This window comes from Mobula birostris, chromosome 10 (assembly GCF_030028105.1).
Source record: "Mobula birostris isolate sMobBir1 chromosome 10, sMobBir1.hap1, whole genome shotgun sequence".
Lineage (NCBI taxonomy): Eukaryota > Metazoa > Chordata > Chondrichthyes > Myliobatiformes > Myliobatidae > Mobula > Mobula birostris.
In genome coordinates, this window is record NC_092379.1 from 147,439,681 (window position 1) to 147,452,002 (window position 12,322).

A 12,322-nucleotide genomic window follows, 5' to 3' on the forward strand; every position below is an offset into this window, starting at 1 on the left:
ATGTGGGGGTAGAGGGTGGGTTGGCAAGTCTGCATATGACACAAAGGTTGGTGCTGTTGTGGATAGTGTAGAGGATTGTCGAAGATTGCAGAGAGACATTGATAGGATGCAGAAGTGGACTGAGAAGTGGCAGATGGAATTCAACCCGGAGAAGTGTGGGGTGGTACACTTTGGAAGGACAAACTCCAAGGCAGAGTACAAAGTAAATGGCAGGATACTTGGTAGTGTGGAGGAGCAGGGGGATCTGGGGGTACGTGTCCACAGATCCCTGAAAGTTGCCTCACAGGTAGCTAGGGTGTTAGCTTTCATAAGTCGAGGGAAAGAGTTTAAGAGTCGTGGGATAATGATGCAGCTCTATAAAACTCTGGTTAGGCCACACTTGGAGTACTGTGTCCAGTTCTGGTCACCTCACTATACGAAGGATGTGGAAGCATTGGAAAGGGTACAGAGGAGATTTACCAGGTTGCTGCCTGGTTAAGAGAGTATGCATTATGATCAGAGATTAAGGGAGCTAGGACTTTACTCTTTGGAGAGAAGGAGGATGAGAGGAGACATGATAGAGGTGTACAATATATTAAGAGGAATAGATAGAGTGGGTAGCCAGCGCCTCTTCCCCAGGGCACCACTACTCAATACAAGAGGACATGGATTTAAGGTAAGGGTTGGGAAGTTCAAGGGGGATATTAGAGGAAGGTTTTTTACTCAGGGAGTGGTTGGTGCGTGGAATGCACTGCCTGAGTCAGTGGTGGAGGCAGATACACTTGTGAAATTTAAGAGACTACTAGACAGGTATATGGGGGAATTTAAGGTGGGGGGTTATATGGGAGGCAGGGTTTAAGGGTCGGCAGAACATTGTGGGCTGAAGGGCCTGTACTGTGCTGTACTATTCTATGTATTTATATATGAGACTGGAATTACTGTGTGACAGAGACTGGAATCACTATGTTAATGAGGCTGAAATCAGTGTGTAACTGACACTGGAATCACCATGTAACCGAGACTAGAATCTCTGTGTGACCCAGACTGGAATCACATTGTGAGCGAGACTGGAATCACTGTGTGACCGAGACTGGAATCAGTGTGAGACCAACACTGGAATCCCTCCACTCCCCTTCCCTCCCCCTCCTCTCCTCTACCCCTCTCCCTCTCCCCTTTACCCTCCTCTCCCTTCACACCTCCCCCTCCTCTACACTACCCCGTCCCCATCTCCATCTCCCTTCCTTCCCCATCTCCCCTCCCTTCCCCTGCCCACCCCTTGTTACCCTCCTGCCTTCCAACTCTCCACCCACTCCCACTGTCCCCCTCCCCCTCCCCGCCTTTCCACTCCCCTCTCTGCTCTCCTCTTTCCCCTCTGCCCCCTCCCCTGCCCCTCCACTCCCCCTCTGCCCTCCCCTCCTCCTTTCCCCAACCCCTCTCCACTCCCCTCCTCCTTTCTCACCCGCCTTTCCCCCTCCTTCTTCCCCACTTCCTCTCCACCTCTCCCCGCCCCTCCACTCCCCCTGTCCTACCCTTCTGCCCTCTGCTTCCTCACTCCCCCACCCTTCCTCTCCTGTTCTACCCTCCCCTTCCTCCTCACCCCTCCCCCTCTTTTCCTCACTCCCCCACCCTTCCTCTCCTGTTCTACCCTCCCCTTCCTCCTCACCCCTCCCCCTCTTTTCCCTCTCCTTCCTCCCCTCCTCTCCCCACTTCTGCCCTCCCCTTCCCTCCTCCTCTCTCCCACCTGCCCTTCCTCCTCATCTCCACCTCTCCCCCCCTGTCCTACCCTTCTCCCCTCTGCTTCCCCTCTCCCACTCCCCTTCCCTCTTCTACCCTCCTCACCCTTCCCCCTCCTTTTCCTCTCCTCTTCCCTCCCTCCCTCCCTCCCTCCCTCCCTCTTCCTTTCCCTCCGCCTTGCACTTCCCACCCTCTTCCCCTCGTCTCCCCTCCCCAACTCCTCTCCGCTCCCCTCCTCTCCCTCTTACAGTCCCCTCTTCTTCCCCTCACCCCTCCTCTCCCATCCCCCTCTCCTCCCCTCCCCCCGGTCAACTTGCTGCGCATGCGCGGCCACTCTGAGGCAAGATGGCGGAGGGCGCGACGTCTCTGAAGGAGTTGCGGGCCCAGTACGGTGAGGGGATGTGGCGCCGGTACTGCTTACTCGGCTTCTGCTCCTCTTGCCGCCGAGGCTGGATGGAGTTGAGAGCGGGAGTGCAAATTAGGTGGTGAGGGAGGAGGATGAGAGTGGTGTCATATTGAGTGCAGGGGAAACGGGCTGTGGGGAGGGTGTGGTAGGGAGGCGTGAGTGAGTCGCGGGAAAGGATGATGGTGAGCTAGGGGAAGGGTTGAAGTGAGAGGGAGGCAGGGATTGAGTTGTGTCTACTTGAGATACGAATGCTGAGGGCGATGATTTGATACTGATCTCTGCAGTATTAGCCAATCTTTTGCTACTATTCGTATATGATTACAGTTGCCAGAAGCAGTCAGAAATTTTATTTTATCTGTAATTTCTTCAAAATGCACTGCTTGGGGCTTACATCTGAAATTATCTGTTGGATTTTTAAGTTTAATACTTCCCTGAAGTTATTTCAAACGATGTCTTCCATTCTGGCAGCAAATTGCTGTCTGAAACTTCCAACAGCTTGAGATTTCATTTCCAAAATCATAATTATCATCATTGACATATGTTGTGAAATTGTTTTCCGGCGGCAGTACAGAGCAAGACATTAAAAATTACTATGAATTACAAAATAAATAAATAGAGCAAAAGATGAATAATGAAGTAGCATTGATGAATGTTCAGCGGAGAAAGCCAGATCCAATTGCAGAGGGGGCTAAAGTGGTTTAGTAGATGGGGGGAATTGACCTTGATGTCATAGGAAGCTTTGGATAAATTAACAAAACAGATTAAGCAGTTGTCATGTTAAGCTAGTCTGTGCAAGGAGTTTCAAGGTTTTGTAATTGTATTGTGCTCTTTCAGAGTCAGCGCTGCCTCGATTCTGAAGGTGAATAGGAAACTGAGTGTATGTAGCATTGAACTAGGTTGAGAATTTGCGTCTTGCCTGTTTCTTGTTGTGTGGGGGTGGGATACATAACTGGGATTCTGTAATCTCTACAGAAAATTGCCAAATGCATTGGCAGATACCCTAAGGAGATTAGCATTACATGGCAGATTAATAATTCAGCAAATGAAAGCTCATCGCTGCTTTTGTCCAGTACTTGCTTGAAATATTTACCTTGCTTGAAACATACAGCAGAAATGATAGATTCGCTTTATCTGCATGTTAACATGCAACAGCACCTTACCTCTATTTATCACGTCAGTTTTCTATATAAACTAATTTGACTTATTATTAATGTGAAGCATTTTTATTGTCATGTATTTGAGGAAGAAAGGTAATTCTCTTACCCTTTGTTATAGGATGCTTTGAAAGTGCGGTGGTATTGTAAGGAATGGTGTAGCCAGTTTGTGCAAAGCCCTTTTTGTAACAGTCAGGGAGAGATAAGTTTCAAATGTGACCATAAGGAAATAACTCCCTGCTCTTCCTTTATATGTGGGAGAATAAACTTGATTTAACATCCTTTCCAAATTAAAGTGCCTGAAGCCTAATCACAATACTGCAAGCCAGCCTGGATTTTTGCATTCAAATCTCAAATTTGAATTTCAGCCCATAACCACTTTTCTTAGAGGGAATGCTACTGAGTTATGGTTGACATTTGGGATGTAGGCAACAAGTTTAAATTATATACCAACCTGATTTTAAATTCTACTTCTTTGCTATGTAGTGATACTGCTGTGTGCAGAGTATTATCAATATACTGCCAGGCCTTGGTCACTGATGGTATATTCCCGTTGGTTGTAATTTTTTAAAATCTTAAAAAATTACAACCAACAGGAATATACCATCACTAACCAGGAAGTAATTCCATAATCCACCACCATCAGTAACAAGAGAAAATCTGCAGATGCTGGAAATCCAAGCAGTACACACAAAATGCTGGAGGAACTCAGCAGGCCGGGCAGCATCCGTGGAAAAGAGTAAACGTGTCAATGTTACGGGCCGAGATGCTTCAATTGATGGAAGATCTCAGCCGGAAATGTCAACTTTACTCTTTTCCATCAGCAGCAAAAGCATTGAACCCCACTCTCGCCAAAAACAAAAAAACATGCAGCGAGTGGATTTAACAAGATGCCTTTGCTCACAGAACAGCCACTCGCTGGCTGATGTTTTGTTTTTGGCACCATTCTTTGTAAACTCCAGAGTCTGTTGTGTGTAAAAATCCCAGGAGATCAGCAGTTTCTGAGATACTCAAATCACCCTGGGCATCGCCTAATTAATTAGCTTGTTTATTTTGGCTTTTTTCCTAAAGAGGTGCTGGACGCGCTCCGGCTAGCACTGCACCCCCGGATGCCAGTCAATATTCCAAAAGTTAAAATCACCCATCACAGCAACCATATTATTATTGCACCGTCTAGAATCCTGCTCCCTACCTGCTCCTCAATATCTCTATAACTATTGGGGTGTCAAAAGAAAACACCAGTAAAGTTATTGCCCCCTCCTGTTTCTGACTTCCACCCACAATGACTCAGTAGACAATCCCTCCATGACCTCCTCCTTTTCTGCAGCCATGATACTATCCCTGATTAGCAATCCCACGCCCCCACCTCTTTTGCCTCCCTCCCTGCCCTTTTTGAAATATCTAAAGCCCAGCACACTTAGCAGCCATTCCTGCCCCTGCGACATCTAAGTCTGTAATGGCCACAATGTCATAGTTCCACATATTGATCCACAATCCAAGTTCATCCACTTTGTTTATGATAGTCCTTGCATTAAAATAGATACATCTCAAACCATCTGGCTGAGTGCATCTTTCTGTGCTCTTCTTTCCTTGCAAACTACCTACAAGCTGTCTCTAACCGCCCCATCCTCTGACTCTCCACTTCGGTTCCCACATCCCTGCAGATCTAGTGGGATCATGACAAAAACTTCCAGAAAAGAATTCAGACATTCTAGACACAAGAGATTCTGCAGAAGCTGGAAATCCAGAGCAACACACACAAAATGCTGGAGAAACTCAGCAAGCTAGGCAGCGATTTTGGAAGGGAGTAAACAGTTGATGTTTCGGACTGAGGCCCTTCATCAGACATTATATAATGGACAGGGTTGTGTTCAACGCAAGAAGGTAGTAACCCAATCAGATCTTAAGCATAATGTTTTACAGTTTACCGTATCCACAATGGCATGGCATGTGACCACCTTGGGTAGATAAATGGCTATACTTATCTGTAGTGGGAAATGAACCTGATAAGGTATCAGATCTCCCGGTGGGAGAGCATTTTGCAGGTAGTGATCACAACTCTATCTCCTTTACCGTAGCGCTGGAAAGGGATCGGAACTGACAATTTGGGAAAACATTTAGTTGAGGTAGGGGGAAAAATGATGATATCAGGCAGGAATTTGGAAGCATTAATTGGGAGCAGGTGTTCTCAGGGAAGTGCACGTCAGAAATGTGGCAAATGTTCAGGGAACATTTGCATGGTGTTCTACATAGGTATGTTCCATTGAGGCAGGGAAAGGCTGGTAAGGTTAAAGAACCATGGTGTACAAGAGATGTAGAAAATCTAGTTAAGAAAAGGAAAGCTTATGAAAGGCTCAAGAAACTAGGTACTGTCAGAGCTCTAGAAAATTACAAGGTTGCCTAGAAGGAGCTTAAGAATGAAATTAGGAGAGCCAGAAGGGGCCATGAGAAGGCCTTGGTGAGCAGGATAAGGAAAACCCCAAGGCATTCTACAAGTACGTGAAGAGCAAGAGGATGAGCCGTGTAAGAATAGAACCAATCAGGTGTGACAGTGGAAACGTGTGCATGGAGGTGGCGGATGTACTTAGTGAATACTTTGCTTCAGTATTCACCAGGGGAAAGGACCTTGGCAATTGTGGGGATAACTTACAGCAGACTGAAATGCTTGAGCATATAGACATGAAGAAAGAGGATGTGCTGGAGCTTTTGAAAAGTGTTAAGTTAGATAAGTCATTGGGACCAGATGAGATATACCCCAGATTACTGTGGGAAGCGAGGGTGGAGATTGCTGAGCCTCTGGTGATGATCTTCGCATCATCAATAGGGACAGGAGAAGTAACGGAGGATTGAAGGGTTGCAAATGTTCCCTTGTTCGAGAAAGGGAGTAGGGATAACCCAGGAAATTATAGACCAGTGAATCTTACTTCAGTCGTGGACAAGTTGTTGAAGATCATGAGAGGCAGGATTTATGAGCATTTGGAGAGACGTAATCTGATTAGGGATAGTCAGTGCGGCTTTGTCAAGGGCAGAACATGCCTTACGAGTCTGATTGAATTCTTTGAGGATATAACAAAACACATTGGAGGTAGAGCAGTGGGTATAATGTTTATGGAGTTCAGTAAGGCATTCGAGCTTCATTCAGAAAGTAATGAGGCATGGGGTCCAAGGAGACCTTGCTTTGTGGATCCAGAATTATCTTGCCCTCAGAATGCAAAGGGTGGTTGTAGATGGTTCATATTCTGCATGGAGGTCAGTGACCAGTGGTGTTCCATTGGGATCTGTTCTGGGACTCCTCCTTTTTGTGATTTTTATAATTGACCTGGATGAGGAAGTAGAAGGGTGGGTTAGTAAGTTTGCTGATGACACAAAAGTTGGGGGTGTTGTGGATAGTCTGGAGGGGGTTGTCAGAGGTGGCATCGATCTGGACTGAGAAATGACAGATGGAGTTCAACCCAGATAAAGTGTGAAGTGGTTCATTTTAATAGGTCTAATTTGAAGACATAATATAATATTAATGGTAAGACTCTTGGCAGTGTGGAGGATCAGAGAGATCTTGGAGTCCGTGTCCATTGGACATTTAAAGCTGCTGTGCAGGTTGACAGTGTTGTTAAAGCATATGGTGTGCAGGCATTCATCAATAATCGGTTTGAGTTCAAGAGCCATGAGATAATGTTACAGCTATATAAGACCTTGGTCAGACTCCACTTGGAGTACTGTGTTCAGTTCAGGTCACCTCACTACAGGAAGGATGTGGATACTATAGAGAGAGAGTGAAGAGGAGATTTACAAGGATGTTCACAAACGAGAAAATCTGTAGATGCCAGAAATCCGAGCAACACACACAAAATGCTGGAGGAACTCAGCAGACCAGGCAGCATATATAGAAAAAGAATGCATTCGACATTTTGGCCAAAAATCTTTGGCAGGACTACAGAAAAAACCTGAGGAGTAGATTTAAAAGGTGAGGTGAGGGGAGAGAGAAGTGTAAGGGGAAGATTGAAGTAAGGAGCACGAAAGTTGATTGGTGAAAGAGACAGAAGGCCATGGCCATGGGTGTTGAGTCTAGTCTGACACCTACATCATTTATTATTATATTGTAAGTTATCCTCTACTGTGCCTATTGTCTTGTTTATTAATTATTGTACTGCCCTGCGCTGTTTTGTGTACTTTTATGTAGTCCTGTGCGGGTCTGTAGTCTAGTACAGTATTTATGTTGTTTTAAGTAGTCTAGTGTAGCCTTGTGCTGTCTCACATGGTCTAGAGTGGTTTTGTGTTGTTTCATGTAACACCATGGTCCTGGAGGAACGTTGTTTCATTTTTACTGTGTACTGTACCAGCAGCTTATGGTCAAAAGGACAATAAAAGCGACTTGACTTGACTTGGAAGAAAGAAAAGTGGGGAGTAACACTAGAGGGAGGCGATGGGCGGTCAAGGAGGTAAGGTGAGAGAGGGAAAAGGGGATGGGAATTTGGGAAGGGGGGTTGGGGGTGGGGGGCATTACCGGAAGTTTGAGAAATTGATGTTCGTGCTATCAGGTTGGAAGCTACCCAAGCAGAATATAAGGTGTTGTTCCTCCAACCTAAGTGTGACCTCATCATGACAATGGAGGAGGTCATGGATGGACATATTGGAATGGGAATGGAAAGTGGAATTAAAATGGGTGGCCACTGTGTGGTCCTGCTTCTTCTGGCAGATACAATAGGGTCTTTTAAGAGACTCTTTGATAGGTACATGGAGCTTAGAAGGATAAAGGGCTATGCGGTAGGGAAATTCTAGGCAGTTTCTAGAGTTACATGATCAGCACAACATTGTGCTGTACATTTCTATGTTATAAATCTCTGGCAGTGGCTTAGTTTGCTTAACGGTTGAACATGAGATTGGCACAAGTTACCTTCACATGGCTTGTGGAGCAGTTTTGAGGCTGCATTAGAAACTTGCAGGTACGGTGAAAAAAAACCAAATGATTTTGTATCCTAGTAAAAAGACAAATGGGTCTTGGACAACCAAGCTTAAAACTCCGCCACGGATTGTCTGAAGCACGGCTGCAAAAGCAGAAGGGTTGGGCATCAGGCTAGCAACCACATCCTGTAAAAACCCAAAGCTACAGAAATGCCAACAGAAGCTCCAGAGACCTCATCTGTGGGAGAGGAAGGATCTTTGAAGATGAACTACACCTGGGGACAACATAAAACACTGGCCCAGGACAGGACTCTGGTCAGCTGCTGTTGGTGGCTGATGCCCGAGTCGGAGTGATGGGCTTAACTACAATAAGCTTGCTGTCAGAAATAGAGAAAACACTTAGATTATCCATTATTCTTAGAGAAGTACAATCGTATCAGGCAGAATGGAAGTGGATTTATGCGATTATTTTGAAGCATATTGGGAATAAGTGACCTGGTGGATGTGGTATATTCTGTCTGTCAGAGACTTTCATTGAGGTGAAGGTCAGAGCAGGTGGGATTGGGAGTAAGGTACAGGTGTGATCAGGGTTGGGACTCCCCCAGGATCAATAAAGTATGACTATGATAGGCACTGGGAGAAGCAGTCAATTCAATGTGAATACGTGGGGTCCTCAGAAGGTCCAAATTGAGAAGCTTGAAAACAAATCTGGAAACCAGTCCTGCTGAAGGGTTTCAGCTTGAAACGTCGACTGTACTTTTTTTTCCATAGATGTTGCTTGACCTGCTGAGTTCCTCCAGCATTTTGTGTGTGTTGCTTGGATTTCCAGCATCTGCAGATTTCCTCTTGTTCAGGGTTGGGACTAGGAATAAGAGGGACATTTCAGGTTATGTGGCAAGTATTATGCCACAGTAATTCATACTGGACCTTCAGCCATTCACTGTGGTTGGTGTGATATTTCAACGCTTCTTGCTGAAACGTAACTGGAGTAGCAGTGAGTGACATTGAGGAGCATAGAGAGTGAATAAGTGAAGATATGCCAGTGCAGAGAGGCGTTGAGCGGATATGTGAATATGTGTTGTGCGGAAATAATAAAGAAGAATGCAGAATAAGAAATTGCCATTTAGGGCTAAGATGAGATATGTATTACAAAGGTGGTGAACCATAAGACATAGGAGCAGAATTAGGGCATTTGGCCCATCGAGTTTGCTCTGCCATTTCATCTCCATAAGACCATAAGACAAAGGAGCAGAAGTAGGCCATTCGGCCCATCGAGTCTGCTCTGCCATTTTATCATGAGCTGATCCATTTTCTCCTATTTAGTCCCACTCCCCTGCCTTCTCACCATAACCTTTGATGCCCTGGCTACTCAGATACCTATCAATCTCTGCCTTAAATACACCTAATGACTTGGCCGCCACTGCTGCCCGTGGCAACAAATTTCATAGATTCACCACCCTCTGACTAAAAAAATTTCTTCGCATTTCTGTTCTGAAAGGGCGCCCTTCAATTCTTAAGTCATGCCCTCTCGTACTGGACTCCCCCATCATGGGAAACAACTTTGCCACATCCACTCTGTCCATGCCTTTTAACATTCGAAATGTTTCTATGAGGTCTCCCCTCATTCTTCTAAACTCCAAGGAATACAGTCCAAGAGCGGACAAACGTTCCTCATATGTTAACCCTCTCATTCCCGGAATCATTCTAGTGAATCTTCTCTGTACCCTCTCCAACGTCAGCACATCCTTTCTTAAATAAGGAGACCAAAACTGCCCACAGTACTCCAAGTGAGGTCTCACCAGCGCCTTATAGAGCCTCCCTGTAACCTCCTGCCTTCTCCCCGTAACCCTTCATGCCCTGACTAATCAAGAATAGAACATAGAATAGTACAGCACAGTACAGGCCCTTCGGCCCACAATGTTGTGCCGACCCTCAAACCCTGCCTCCCATATAAGCCCCCACCTTAGATTCCTCCATATACCTGTCTAGTAGTCTCTTAAACTTCACTAGTGTATCCGCCTCCACCACTGACTCAGGCAGTGCATTCCACACACCAGCCACTCTCTGAGTAAAAAACCTTCCTCTAATATCCCCCTTGAATTTCCCACCCCTTACCTTAAAGCCATGTCCCCTTGTATTGAGCAGTGGTGCCCTGGGGAAGAGGCGCTGGCTATCCACTCTATCTATTCCTCTTATTATCTTGTACACCAATATCATGTCTCCTCTCATTCTCCTTCTCTCCAAAGAGTAAAGCCCTAGCTCCCTTAATCTCTGATCATAATGCATACTTTCTAAACCAGGCAGCATCCTGGTAAATCTCCTCTGTACCTTTTCCAATGCTTCCACATCCTTCCTATAGTGAGGTGACCAGAACTGGACACAATACTCCAAACAACAGGAATTCTGCAGATGCTGGAAATTCAAGCAACACACATCAAAGTTGCTGGTGAATGCAGCAGGCCAGGCAGCATCTGTAGGAAGAGGTGCAATCGACGTTTCAGGCCGAGACCCTTCGTCAGAAGTGTGGCCTAACCAGAGTTTTATAGAGCTGCATCATTACATTGCGACTCTTAAACCCTATCCCTCGACTTATGAAAGCTAACACCCCATTAAGCTTTCTTAACTACCCTATCCACCTGTGAGGCAACTTTCAGGGATCTGTGGACATGTACCCTGAGATCCTTCTGCTCCTCCACACTACCAAGTATCCTGCCATTTACTTTGTACTCTGCCTTGGAGTTTGTCCTTCCAAGGTGTACCACCTCACACTTCTCCGGGTTGAACTCCAGCTGCCACTTCTCAGCCCACTTCTGCATCCTATCAATGTCTCTCTGCAATCTTTTACAATCCTCTACACTATCTACAACACCACCAACCTTTGTGTCGTCTGCAAAGTTGCCAACCCACTCTTCTACCCCCACATCCAGGTCGCTAATAAAAATCACGAAAAGTAGAGGTCCCAGAACAGATCCTTGTGGGACACCACTAGTCACAATCCTCCAATCTGAATGTACTCCCTCCACCACCACCCTCTGCCTTCTGCAGGCAAGCCAATTCTGAATCCACCTGGCCAAACTTCCCTGGATCCCATGGCTTCTAACTTTCTGAATAAGCCTACCGTGTGGAACCTTGTCAAATGCTTTACTAAAATCCATATAGATCACATCCACTGCACTACCCTCATCTATATGCCTGGTCACCTCCTCAAAGAACTCTATCAGGCTTGTTAGACACCATCTGCCCTTCACAAAGCCATGCTGAGTGTCCCTGATCAGACCATGATTCTCTAAATGCCTACAGATCCTATCTCTAAGAATCTTTTCCAACAGCTTTCCCACCACAGACGTAAGGCTCACTGGTCTATAGGTCTATAATTACCCGGACTATCCCTACTACCTTTTTTGAACAAGGGAACAACATTCGCCTCCCTCCAATCCTCCGGTACCATTCCCGTGGACGACGAGGACATAAAGATCCTAGCCAGAGACACAGCAATCTCTTCTCTCACCTCGTGGAGCAGCCAGGGGAATATTCCGTCAGGCCCCGGGGACTTATCTGTCCTAATGTATTTTAACAACTCCAACACCTCCTCTCCCTTAATATCAGCATGATCCAGAACATCAACCTCACTCATATTGTCCTCACCACCATCAAGTTCCCTCTCATTCGTGAATACCGAAGAGAAGTATTCATTGAGGACCTCGCTCACTTCCACAGCCTCCGGGCACATCTTCCCATCTTTATGTCTGATCGGTCCTACCTTCACTCCTGTCATCCTTTTTTTCTTCACATAATTGAAGAATGCCTTGGGGTTTTCCTTTACTCTACTCGCCAAGGCCTTCTCATGCCCCCTTCTTGCTCTTCTCAGCCCCTTCTTAAGCTCCTTTCTTGCTTCCCTTTATTCCTCAATAGACCCATCTGATCCTTGCTTCCTAAACCTCATGTATGCTGCCTTCTTCCTCCTGACTAGATTTTCCACCTCACTTGTCACCCATGGTTCCTTCACCCTACCATTCTTTATCTTCCTCACCGGGACAAATTTATCCCTAACATCCCGCAAGAGATCTCTAAACATCAACCACATGTCCATAGTACATTTCCCTGCAAAAACATCATCCCAATTCACACCCGCAAGTTCTAGCCTCATAGC

The 12,322-nt window shown here is 46.0% G+C and overlaps 1 protein-coding gene across 8 annotated transcripts in view; it reads left to right on the forward strand.

Annotated features, from left to right (window-relative positions):
* The first annotated feature begins 1,996 nt into the window (after positions 1 to 1,996).
* The window catches only part of map7d3 (MAP7 domain containing 3), a 171,469-nt gene continuing 161,143 nt past the window's right edge, over positions 1,997 to 12,322 (forward strand). For 7 of the 8 annotated variants that reach the window (XM_072271073.1, XM_072271075.1, XM_072271076.1 and 4 more), the window contains exon 1: positions 1,997 to 2,104. In XM_072271073.1, coding sequence (XP_072127174.1) covers positions 2,059 to 2,104 — 46 coding nt within the window. In that variant the 5' untranslated portion in view covers positions 1,997 to 2,058. Of the gene's footprint in view, positions 2,105 to 7,630; positions 7,710 to 12,322 lie in introns of those variants that run through there. The other variant, XM_072271077.1, reaches the window with a different exon arrangement.